Source organism: Hevea brasiliensis, chromosome 9 (assembly GCF_030052815.1).
Source record: "Hevea brasiliensis isolate MT/VB/25A 57/8 chromosome 9, ASM3005281v1, whole genome shotgun sequence".
NCBI lineage: Eukaryota > Viridiplantae > Streptophyta > Magnoliopsida > Malpighiales > Euphorbiaceae > Hevea > Hevea brasiliensis.
This window is the reverse complement of record NC_079501.1, coordinates 19,049,881-19,061,561: the sequence shown is the minus strand read 5'-3', so window position 1 is coordinate 19,061,561 and position 11,681 is coordinate 19,049,881. Positions and strand designations below refer to the sequence as shown.

Here is an 11,681-nt window from a genome sequence, read left to right as displayed (position 1 = left end):
AGTAATATAGAATTCGAGTTTGCCTATGCCAAATCTAACAATTGGAACGCGTTCAGAACGTCTGAAAACGGTGGGGTAGCCTATAATCTTGACCGAGTTCTGAAATAGTTCCAGCAACTTATCTGCTCGGCTCGAAATTGCAGATCCGGGCGACAATCGAATTTTCACGAAATGAAAGTTTATACGCGAAGTCCACAATACCAGGATTAGAATATAAAAAAAAAAATATATATATATATATAATAATTATTATTATTATTATTATTATTTAAAAATTAGGAATGTTACATGAAATAAAAAAAAAAAAAAGTAGATATTATGAAATTGAGTACTCTTGCTTGCGTACCTAACAAAAGAATATCAAATTGAATAATCCAATAGAACTAAAAATAAAATGCATCAGTGATATTTTAATTAAAGTATCCAATTGGAAAAACGAATCAAAGAATCGAAACACAGACCCCACCACGGCGGCTGATAAAATGTTTATTCATTGGATTACTTTATTCCTGGCCTGGAAAATCCAAGCTGGTAGTACTGTACTGCTATGTGAACTTCTCTTTTTCTTCTTAACTTTGAAACAAGACTCTGAGATGATCTAACTGAGAACTGTATCTGTCTCTGTGAACGGAAATCCCCTCCTGAATTCATCCCTTTCAGGAATTCAAACTTGAGCAACTGTTTCTGCTACTGCAACTTGTGTGTGTGTGTGTATATATATATATATATATATATATATATATATATATATATATATATATCTCCAAGCATAGTAAGTTTGATAATTCTAAACTTTCTTTTACTTCTCTTCCTTTTTTTTGTTTGTTTTTAGCTCTTGTTTTGCAACTTCATTACATCTCTTTGCTCCATAACTAATTGGATTCAATTCTTGCAAGTTCACTTGATTATAATTGCTCAATCATGGCAAGGTGTTTTTTTCCTTTTTCTTTTCCTCTCTATCACAAAGAAAATAATTTTGATAAAAGATGAACATAATAATTTGTTGCTTTTTGAAAAAAGATAGAGGATATCATGTAGTAAGCACATATAAAAAAACTCAGTACAGATGATATAGGAAAACGAATGATTAAATTGCGTTATTAGAAGTTGTGAACATACACATAGGCATTGCTAATTAAGGAGAAGAGTGATTTTCAAATCGATGTTATTTCATAATTACTTGTTCATTGTTGCTGGTTATAATTTAATTATCTGCCTTGCATGGAAGGTGATTTGCACTTTCTGGAACAGGGAAAGTGGAAAAGTTCTTGCATATATAGCAAGACGATCGGCGAAGGCACAATGCAGCTAGTTAGTGTTGCTTCTGTGAGCAGCAGAGAAATCACTTCATCTTTTCATTCTTGTCCTTCAATCCCCCTTCAAAATTATTTGGTGGGAATGGATTTACGTCTAGAGGAGTTAAGCTCATATATGGGTATAGGGTCAGATGATGTTCGTTTTGTAGGAATCTATGGGATGGGAGGAATAGGAAAGACAACTATTGCTAAAGCTTATTACAATTGGATGTCTTGCCAATTTGAGGGCAGGGCTTTTCTTGCCAATGTTAGGGAAAATTGCTCGAAAGGCGGTCTACTCTCTTTGCAAGAACAGCTTCTTTCAGAAATCCTTGAGAAAAATGTGAAAATATGGAATATGTATAAAGGAATGGACATGATAAAGAGTAGGCTACGCTTCAAAAGGGTCTTGATTGTCATTGATGATGTGAATCAATTAAATCAGTTACAGGAATTGGCGGGGAAAAGTGATTGGTTTGGTTCAGGGAGTAGAATCATCATAACCACCAGAGACGAACATTTGCTCGTCAGTCATGGTGTGGATCATATATACAAGGCTAAGGGATTAAATAAAACTGAAGCTCTTCAACTTTTTAGTTTAAAGGCCTTTAAAGATAGCAAGCCTCCAATAGATTATTTGAATTTGTCAGCTAATTTTGTACGTTATGCTGATGGCCTTCCATTAGCTCTTGAAGTTTTGGGTTCCATTTTGTTTGGAAAGACTTTAAATGAATGGAGAACTGCATTAGACAGAATGAGAGAAAATCCTAGAACAGAAATCTCGGATATACTTCAAATAAGTTTTGATGGATTAGAGGATATAGAAAAGCAAATATTCCTAGATATAGCATGTTTCTTCAAGGGGAAGAATAAAGATTGGACTACAGAAATATTGGATAGCTGTGGTTTCTACCCTGATATTGGAATAAGGGTTCTTATTGATAGATCTCTCATAACTATTGTGGGAGAAAGATTGTGGATGCATGATTTGCTACAAGAAATGGGTTGGAAATTGGTTCGACAAGAATCTCCAAAAGAGCCAGGAAAACGTAGTAGGCTATGGCTTTATAAGGATATCTTTCATGTCATGTCAAAAAATACGGTAAGAGACCTAAAAGATATTGTATATTAAATTCTTTCTCCTTTTAACAAAAGCTTCAGGTTGTCTTAATTATGATATGTTCTGGGGGGTTTGCCTAATTGTTAGGGAACAGAAGATGTTGAAGGCATAGTCCTAGAGTTGCCAGAAGCCGAAGAGGCACGATTGAATGCTAAATCTTTCCTGAAGATGAAAAAACTCAGATTGCTGATATTTCATAATGTGCACTTTTCAAATAGCCTGGAATATCTTTCCAATGAGTTGCGGTTTCTCAAATGGCATGGATATCCTTTCAAAAGTTTGCCATCAAATTTCCAGTCAAAGGAACTTGTCGAACTTGACATGCGTTTTAGCCAAGTTGAAAAACTTTGGAACGGCATTAAGGTATATGTTCATTGCTTAATTCACATTTTCTTTTTGTTCTGAAAAAAAGTAAAGGGGAATTGGAGTTGATCATATATAGCTAATTGTTTTTGTTTCCTTTATCATTGTTAACAGCAATTTAACATGCTAAAAGTCATGAAACTTAGTCACTCCAAAAATCTTGTCAAGACACCAGATTTTAGAGGGGTCCCAAATCTTGAGAAGCTGATTCTTGAAGGTTGTATAAAATTGCATGAGATTGACCAGTCCATTGTGGTTCTTGAAAGACTAGTTGTATTGAACCTGAAAGACTGCAAAAGGCTTGTGAGTCTTCCAGAAGGTATATACGGTTTAAAGACGCTTAAAATTGTTAATATATCAGGTTGTTCAAAACTTGACTACACGGTGGAGGAATTGGGGCATGTCGAAAGTTTGGAGGAGCTTGACGTAAGTGAAACTGAAATAAAACAAGCATCTTCTTCCTTGTTTCACTTCAAGAACCTTAAGATTTTCTCTATCAGTGGATGTAAAGGACAAACGAGGTCCCTATTATCCATGTTGCCTGGAAAAGGTTCAAATGCATCAGGTTTTTGCTCTCTCATGGAATTAGATCTAAGTAACTGTAATATTCAGGACGGAACAATTCCCAGCAATCTCAGTTGCTTATCCTCCTTGAGAGAAATTAATCTGAGCGGCAACAACTTCATTAGTCTACCTGCAAGCATCAATCGCCTCTCCAAGCTTGAACGATTAGATTTGAACAACTGTAGAAGTCTTCAGTCCTTGCAGGCATTTCCTCCAAATGTAAAATTTATAAGTGCACATGCCTGTTCTTCATTAGAAACATTACCTGAAACTGTAGACGCATCTAGTTTGCGATCTCCAGGATTAAACTTTGCAAATTGCTTTAAGTTGGCAAGGAATCAAGGCTGCAACAACAATGCGTTTATGATGCTAAGACGACACCTGCAGGTCTTTATCTTTACAATATTAAATATACGAAAGTTATTCTTCCGTTTTTATCTAATTTTTGTTTGAGACGAAAATCATCACCCAGGTTAATTTTCTTTTGGGCAGGGGATGTCTGACCCCAAAACTCGGTTTGACATGGTTGTTCCTGGAAGCAACATTCCAAAGTGGTTTAGCCATCAAAGCTTGGGAGACTCTTCGGCAAAGGTAGAGCTACCACTAGTTTGGTTTGATAGTAAGTGGATGGGATTTGCTTTTTGTGCTATTTTTATAATCCATAATCGACCAACCCCGAACTTCTTTTATGATCTTGATCTCACGTGTCTTCTTAAAATCAATGGACATACCTGGCGTCATCAACTTTATGATGGTTTCTTAACAGCGATGGAACAATATGGGTCAGATCATCTTTGGGTTTTCTATTTGTCACGTTATGAGTTCTTGGGTATAGACTGGCAGGACATGGGCCAAACAACATGTCGCCATGTTCTGGAGGTCATGTTCAGAGCCCATGGTCTAGGCTTTTATGTCAAGAAGATTGGGGTCCGTCTAGTATATGAGCAAGACGTGTTGGAGTTTAACCAAACAATTAATCAATTTCAGAGCTTTGATTATGAGAATTTAGATGTTCTGCACCACGGTTTAGATAAATCAGCAGTGGATGGCGCCTTGATTAAGAGAAGCTACGATGATCATCACGACAATGATGGACCAGAATCTATTGGAAAATGCATGTTTGAGGAGGAACCACAACCTAAAAGACTGAAAGAAGTTGATTGAATTAGATATGATCTACTTGCAATTATCGGTTTTTTCAAGCTCTTAATGTCTGCATTTGACTACCAAACTTCAATCCTCGCTGAAGCATTTATGCAATTGAGATTGAAATTTCTGTAATTAAAATTTAGCTATTGCTTTCTGTTTGAGAATTAAGGCTGCAGCCATATTGCATTTGGTTATAGTCGGTTTAAGACACATATTGTACCCTAAAGTATAGGATGAGTGTTTGTATTTTTGCATTCAAAATTTTATATTTTTTAAGATGACTTAATAATATTAAGCCAAAATTCTAGGTTATATTTCTTAATTATGCATTATTGAGTTTATAAAATTTTTAATTTAATAATATATTAAGAATTATTGTAATATTTCTAAAAATTTACTTAGCTTTAGTTCAATAATATTAAAATTGTATAAAAATTTGTAAGTCTTAAATTTTAATTCTGATTAAAATTAATTATAAAAAAAATCACTTATTTTTCTTGCTTTCCCACGAAATGAAGTTGCTAGTAAAATACTACGAACGTTCAGTGACATCTGATTTCTATGTTTCAAGTCAAAATATCGCGGGCATGCAACTACCGTCCTACCTCTGAAGTATTATTAGTATTTAATTTTGAATGAATTAATCAACATTTCACATTTTACACACATACTTTAATTCAATACATACTTTAATTTAATATTAAATTATTAATGATATTGTCCATGAAACAGACAGGTGAGCTAACTCTTATTTTTATAATAGATTAGACCATGTGAATATAAGACTAAGTTTTTATACACTATATTAAATTCATTTAATTTTTCAAATCCAATATGTTACAATTCCAACTTCTTTTAACCACTGTGATTGTAGGTACACATAATCATGCACATTTCTTTTTTAAAATTTAGGATGTAATTAATCTTAGTTTCATATATATATATATAATTTTGAGAAAAAAATTAAAAGAGTGAAAATTTAAAATTGAATTTATCGAATAAGTGATATAATTTTAGCTATTAAATTAAATATGTCTATTACTAGCTATATTGAACACACAGAAATATTCAATTATGTCTCAACAAGATATCTTAGCAATATACACTTAAAATTTCCATTGGAAATTTCCACATTCGAATCCGGTCTAGTAAAGTGGGAGGGTTTATCGAAGAAAAGGAAAATTATCCCATGTAGACCTACTCATGGTCTCATTCAAATTTAAAACTGATTTGATTTAATTTGGTCCCATGAAGACCTAGCCATTGACGCATGGTCTTTCTTTATAATTAAATCAACATGATGGTATATCAACATGAAGGTACATCAACATGAAGGTACTGTTACAGCATCATCAATCTATAAATTTGTTTCTCCTTGATCAGCCGAACCATCAAACTAGTGAAATCCTTTTCTTCTTTTCCCAAAGCCTTGTTGGAATTGCTAGCTAGATGTATCCAAACCTCTCTCATCACATGAATCCATTGGCATGTTTGTCATCCTTTTGCTTCCAAATTGTTGCTCTTCTCATGTGCATGATCTTGATCACCTCTACAACAGTTGCTGGGAATGAGATCGACCGACTAGCCTTGCTCGAATTCAAGGCCAAAATAGAGCACGACCCCTCGGGAGTTTTTAACTCCTGGAATGATACCACACATTTCTGCCAATGGTATGGTGTTACATGTGGTAAGAGGCACCAAAGAGTGACGGCACTGAAGCTAGTGTCCTTGAAGCTCTTTGGTTCTATATCGCCACATATTGGCAACTTGAGCTTTTTAAGAGACTTGAATCTCTACGACAACAATTTCAATGGTGAGATCCCTCCACAGATTGTTTTCTTGCGCAGATTGGAAAGATTAGACCTAGCCAATAATTCACTTGGTGGAGTAATCCCTCCAAATATTTCTTCTTGTTCTAACCTTATTCTTATTCAATGCAGCAACAACAATCTGGAAGGAGTACTTCCTATGGAGCTTAGCTCCTTGCTCAAGCTCAATAGACTTGCTCTATCAAACAACCGTCTAACAGGAACTATCCCTCCATCTTTCGGAAATGTGTCTTCCCTTGATGCACTCATTCTCTATCAAAATAACCTGTCTGGAAGTCTTCCATCCACACTAGGCCAATTGAGGAACCTCACAATATTAGCACTCTCTCAAAATAGTTTTTCAGGTTTGATCCCATCTTCAATATTCAATCTTTCTTTTCTTAGAGTTTTGGACATAGGATCTAATTACCAGATCCAAGGTACTCTTCCACCCGACTTGGGCATTTCTCTTCCAAATTTGTACTTCTTCTCCATCTCCAGAAACCAGTTCACTGGAACCATTCCCAATTCAATATCCAACTCCTCAAAATTAGAAGTGCTTCAGCTAGATGAAAATCAGTTTACTGGGAAAGTGCCTTCCCTGGAAAAGACTCATAGGCTTCGTTGGATAACTGTGTTCACCAACAATCTTGGCAGCGGAGAAGCTGATGATTTGATCTTTCTCTCATCTTTGGCCAATACTACCACTCTAGAGGCCGTACAAATAGGGGTCAACAACTTTGGGGGGAAGTTGCCTGAACAAATCAGCAACTTCTCAAGAAAGCTCTGGCACTTGTCTTTTGATCAAAATCAAATAGTTGGAAACATTCCAATGGGGATAGAGAATCTGATCAACTTGAATGCTTTCCAAGCATCCGACAACAAACTCTCAGGCACCTTTCCTCCCAGCATTGGAAAGCTTCAGAATCTTAACATGTTGTATCTTTTTGGCAACCTCTTTTCAGGCTCTATTCCTCCCTCTATTGGAAACCTGACCAGCTTACTCTCACTCCGTTTGAGAGGAAATAATCTTCATGGCAACATTCCTGCCAGTCTAGCAAAATGCCAAAATTTGCTAGAATTGGATCTTTCACTTAACAATTTCAGTGGAGCCATACCCCCAGAAATTATGGATCTTTCCACCTTATCAATAGTTCTTGATTTGTCTTATAATCGTCTAAGCGGTTTTCTTCCCAATCAAGTACAAAATTTGAGGAATTTGGGTTATTTGGATGTTTCCAATAACGTGCTGTCTGGTGAGATTCCTAGTAGCCTTGGAGATTGTGTACTTTTGGAAGTTCTGTACATGGAAAGCAATTTTTTCCAAGGGATCATTCCTTCTTCTTTGAGTTCATTGAAGGGTCTTCAAAGGTTAGATATATCTCGCAACAATTTTTCAGGACAGATTCCAGAGTTTTTGGCAGGGTTCAAGTCATTACAAGTTTTGAATTTGTCTTATAACAATTTTGAGGGTATGGTACCCATTGAAGGAGTTTTCAAGAATGCAACTGGAACTTTAGTTATGGGAAATCGCAATCTTTGTGGTGGCATACCTGAATTTCAGTTACCCAGATGCAGTTTTGATAAGCCGAAGAAGAGAATAAATCTGAAAATGAAGGTAATAATCTCCATAATATCTCTGCTTCTAGGAATCACAATTGTACTCGCTTGTGTATTTTGTTGTTGGTCAAGAAAAATAAAAAGAGAGAGTACATCAGATGCATATGGGAATATGCTATTGGAGGTGTCTTATCAAAGTATCCTAAAAGCTACTAATGAATTCTCCTCAGCAAATTTGATCGGCACTGGTAGCTTTGGTTCTGTGTACAAAGGAATTCTCGATCGACAAGGAATCATTGTTGCTGTTAAAGTGCTTAATCTTATGCGTCAAGGAGCTTCTAAGAGTTTCATTACTGAGTGTGAAGCCTTGAGAAATATTAGACATCGAAATCTTGTCAAGGTATTAACAGCATGTTCAAGTATTGATTTTCATGGCAATGACTTTAAGGCTTTGATTTATGAGTTTATGGTTAATGGGAGCTTGGAGGAATGGTTACATCCTCCTCCAATGTTGGATGAAAAGCCAAAAAGTCTAAATCTTCTCCAAAGACTAAGTATAGCCATTGACATTGCTTGCGCATTGGAATATCTCCACCACAATTGCCAAATACCAATAGTTCATTGTGATCTCAAACCGAGTAATGTTCTTCTTGATGATAAAATGACAGCACGAGTAAGTGATTTTGGATTAGCAAAGTTCATTTCTAAAAGCAACTTTCAATCATCTTTGGATCAAACAAAATCAATTGGAGTAAGAGGAACTATTGGCTATATTCCTCCAGATAAATATACTTTTATCATAACTATCTTGGACAATTTTCATTTTTGCATTTTATACATTTTACTTGATATCAAAAGATGGAAATAGGCCTCTTTTTTTAATGCCTCTAAATCTTAGTTTCAAATACTAAAATATATTTGATGTGATTTTGAGGAAACTTACATATTTATATTGTAATTTTAAATTGCAGAATATGGTGTGGGGAGTGAAGTATCTACATATGGTGATATATACAGTTATGGGGTACTTTTGTTAGAGATATTCACCGGAAAGAGGCCCACAGATGATATTTTTGGAGAAGGTTTAAATCTTATTGGCTTTGTCAAGAGAGCTTTACCTAAAAGATCAACACAAATTGTAGATCCTAATCTTCTTCAAGACAAGAACAATGGCATTCTTAATGAGTGCTTTATTTCAATATTTGAAATTGGAATCTCTTGTTCTGTTGAATTGCCTCAAGAGCGTATGAAAATTAGTGATGTTGTTGCTCAGCTCAGCACTATCAAAATCAGACTTCTAGGAGCCGCAAGAATATGATAAAACAAAGATGTTGTAATTTGATTATCATCAATATAATGTTGACTCTATGTCTAATTCAGCGTGAACTTTGGAGCACAGTTCAATAAAAACTTTTTAATCCCCTATTAAAATGGCATTATGAAATCAAAAACAAACTTTTTCGTGAACTCATGTTATTATTCTACATCAGAAAATTACTTTTGGAACACTTAAAGACAAGTTTAGGCTTGGGGAAAAGTAAGAAACATGATGATGAACTTGTGCCCACAAGACCAGACCCAGACCCATGAAATTTAGCCCAGCCAAACCAAGAACTAGTTAAATGGCTGAGCATATCAACAATGGCAGGCCATTGCTGCTTTTTAAAGACAATAACATCATTGAGCTTGTACCCATCAAGCTTTTGGAGTAACCTGATCAGATCCTGGCATAAGACGTTCTTGTTCCCATCCATCCTCCAAATTATCTGATGATTTCTTCAATTGTTGAGGTCTCTTATAATATATTGCATAAAGAATCAACTGGGCTGTCCCAAGAACAAATCCAGTACCATTTGGTAGCTACAAGAGAGATCCATTAAATCTTCAAATTGTCAATAGCAGTGTCACATATATATACTAGCAATCTTGTTCTTTTTCACTTGTAAATGTAAAAGAGAAGATGATTTTGAAGAGAACTTACTCCAATAAACCAATCACTAGTAATCACAGCATATATAGTCCAAACTCCTCCATTTATGAAAAGGAAAAATGAGAGAAGGAATGGCATGTATTCAACACTCTTGGTTGTCACAACTGTTTTCTGTAAATTTCAAGAATTGTTATTAATTGTAACAGCACTGGCATGTCCCATGGGCCCAAGATCATTGGAGATAATAGATCATTTTAGGGTCTTAGAGAGAGTTTAAAGGCTTTTAGCAGCTGGGGCTTAACTCCACTAAACTAAATGGTCTAAGTTTTGAGAGAGAGAATAAATTACCATAGCTGAAAGAGGGGAACCATATGCAGCCATGCTAAAGCAAACACAAAAGAATCCAGCAACATCTATCTGTCCTTTTCTTTTTAAAAACAACTGCGTAATCAGGACTGTTCCAGCTGGAAACACCACATCCAGAACCCCAAATAGAATAGCTGTCTTAACCTAATATAAACATAAACACAAACATGATTAAAGGTTTAATTAACTTAATTAATTACCTACTTAATTGCTCCTTTTAGAAAAAGAACAGAAAGGAAATTCACCCTCATTCTTGGAGGTGCAAAAATCAGAAACAAGGAGACGAAAATGAGCTCTAAAACAGCACCAAAACCGTTAACCGTGGCGACGAGGACGCTATTAGGCTTGAGGATGCCATAGTAGACCCAGAAGTAGGCATTTATTAACTTCCAAACGTAAGGATCGCTTTCAAATTCCTCAGTTGATCTATTCACCACAATTCTCCAAAAGGTCTTTCTGAGACCAAACTTGAAATCTTTTTTCTGTCAGTTCCTTGATATAAACAAAGAGAAACAAAGTAATGGGATATTACCTGCGGGGAGCAAAGTAGACTTACATGGGAGCAAGGTAGACTAGCCCTGTGGTGATGTTGCCTGAGAAGTGAGAAAAAACATATATAGAAAGAAGTTGAAAGCTTATTTCAGTTATTGGAAGCTTTTTTTAGCCTTATAGATAGCAGAGAAACAGATAGGATAGTTTACCTAATAGCCCAAGAAAGATAATTAAGCCCTCCATGGAGGAAGAAACTGAGCTCGCCATGGAGAAGAATGATGGTTTCCAATAGATAGGCAAAGAAAGAGTGGATTTAGGAGAGGCTCTCTATAATTGGTTTCAGAAGCAAGTGTACTGTGAATATATATATATATATATATTGAGAGATATTCTAAGTTTTTACATAGCCATGATAAATTTATTTATTAAATAATTTTTTAAAGTATATATTTTTACATTTGTCTAATGATGATTATAAGAAAAGTAACTCTTAATTTTACCCATGCAGGACAAATCATGTTGGATTTTGTGAGTTTATATATATATATATAAGGAATGCATATTAGTACTGTTATTGTCCTCTTGATGGATTAATTAGCTTAATCATAGATTATCATATCACCATAGTTAATTCCCCCTATTAGTTCAGAATATTTATCGTGTATTATATAAAGTTTAAGATTTGAAATTTTGATAATTCTATCTTTTCTAATTTTTAATCTATCAAATTAAGAATTAAGACGGTACAAGATACACAACAACTGTAATAATTAACCTAATTAACAAATAAATTTACTCTCTGGCTTTCTAATCAAGGTTAATTTCTTTTAATTTTTTTTTAATAATGAAGATTCCTATTATAAAGTCCTTACAAAATAAAATAATATTATAAAATTTTACAGAAAAATTATTAATTCAATCACTCTGTGGTTATAATTTTATTTAGTCAAGGCTTCATAGTTTTTAAAAGTTTACATTCTATTAACCAGACAGATATTGTCTTCGATTAATAATAAACTAGTCGTTTTATTTAC

The 11,681-nt window shown here is 34.7% G+C and overlaps 3 protein-coding genes across 5 annotated transcripts; 2 read left to right on the top strand and 1 right to left on the bottom strand.

Annotated features, from left to right (window-relative positions):
• Positions 1-504: 504 nt before the first annotated feature.
• LOC110645916 (disease resistance protein RPV1) lies at positions 505-4,803 on the top strand. Of its 3 annotated transcripts, none has more exons than XM_058153294.1 (5): positions 505-772; positions 1,229-2,397; positions 2,503-2,778; positions 2,893-3,729; positions 3,835-4,803. In XM_058153294.1, exons 2-5 carry the CDS (start codon positions 1,303-1,305, stop codon positions 4,504-4,506), a joined length of 2,880 nt encoding a protein of 959 aa, XP_058009277.1. In that variant the 5' UTR covers positions 505-772; positions 1,229-1,302; the 3' UTR covers positions 4,507-4,803. The 3 variants fall into 3 exon arrangements, with proteins under 3 accessions (XP_058009277.1, XP_058009278.1, XP_021654875.2); XM_058153295.1 differs by having other exon boundaries at positions 593-772; positions 1,252-2,397; XM_021799183.2 differs by lacking the exon at positions 505-772 and having other exon boundaries at positions 795-2,397.
• Positions 4,804-5,859: 1,056 nt separating this feature from the next.
• On the top strand, positions 5,860-9,287 carry LOC110645925 (probable LRR receptor-like serine/threonine-protein kinase At3g47570). The gene has a single exon (XM_058153293.1). The coding sequence runs from the start codon at positions 5,941-5,943 to the stop codon at positions 8,725-8,727; it is 2,787 nt and encodes a 928-aa protein (XP_058009276.1). The 5' UTR covers positions 5,860-5,940; the 3' UTR covers positions 8,728-9,287.
• Positions 9,288-9,315: 28 nt separating this feature from the next.
• LOC110645926 (bidirectional sugar transporter SWEET17) lies at positions 9,316-11,009 on the bottom strand. The gene is made up of 6 exons (XM_021799198.2): positions 10,857-11,009; positions 10,712-10,748; positions 10,401-10,611; positions 10,138-10,299; positions 9,841-9,960; positions 9,316-9,719 (listed from the first exon to the last, which is right to left on the bottom strand). The coding sequence occupies exons 1-6, from the start codon at positions 10,912-10,914 to the stop codon at positions 9,555-9,557; spliced, it is 753 nt and encodes a 250-aa protein (XP_021654890.2). The 5' UTR covers positions 10,915-11,009; the 3' UTR covers positions 9,316-9,554.
• Between the last annotated feature and the right edge of the window lie 672 nt (positions 11,010-11,681).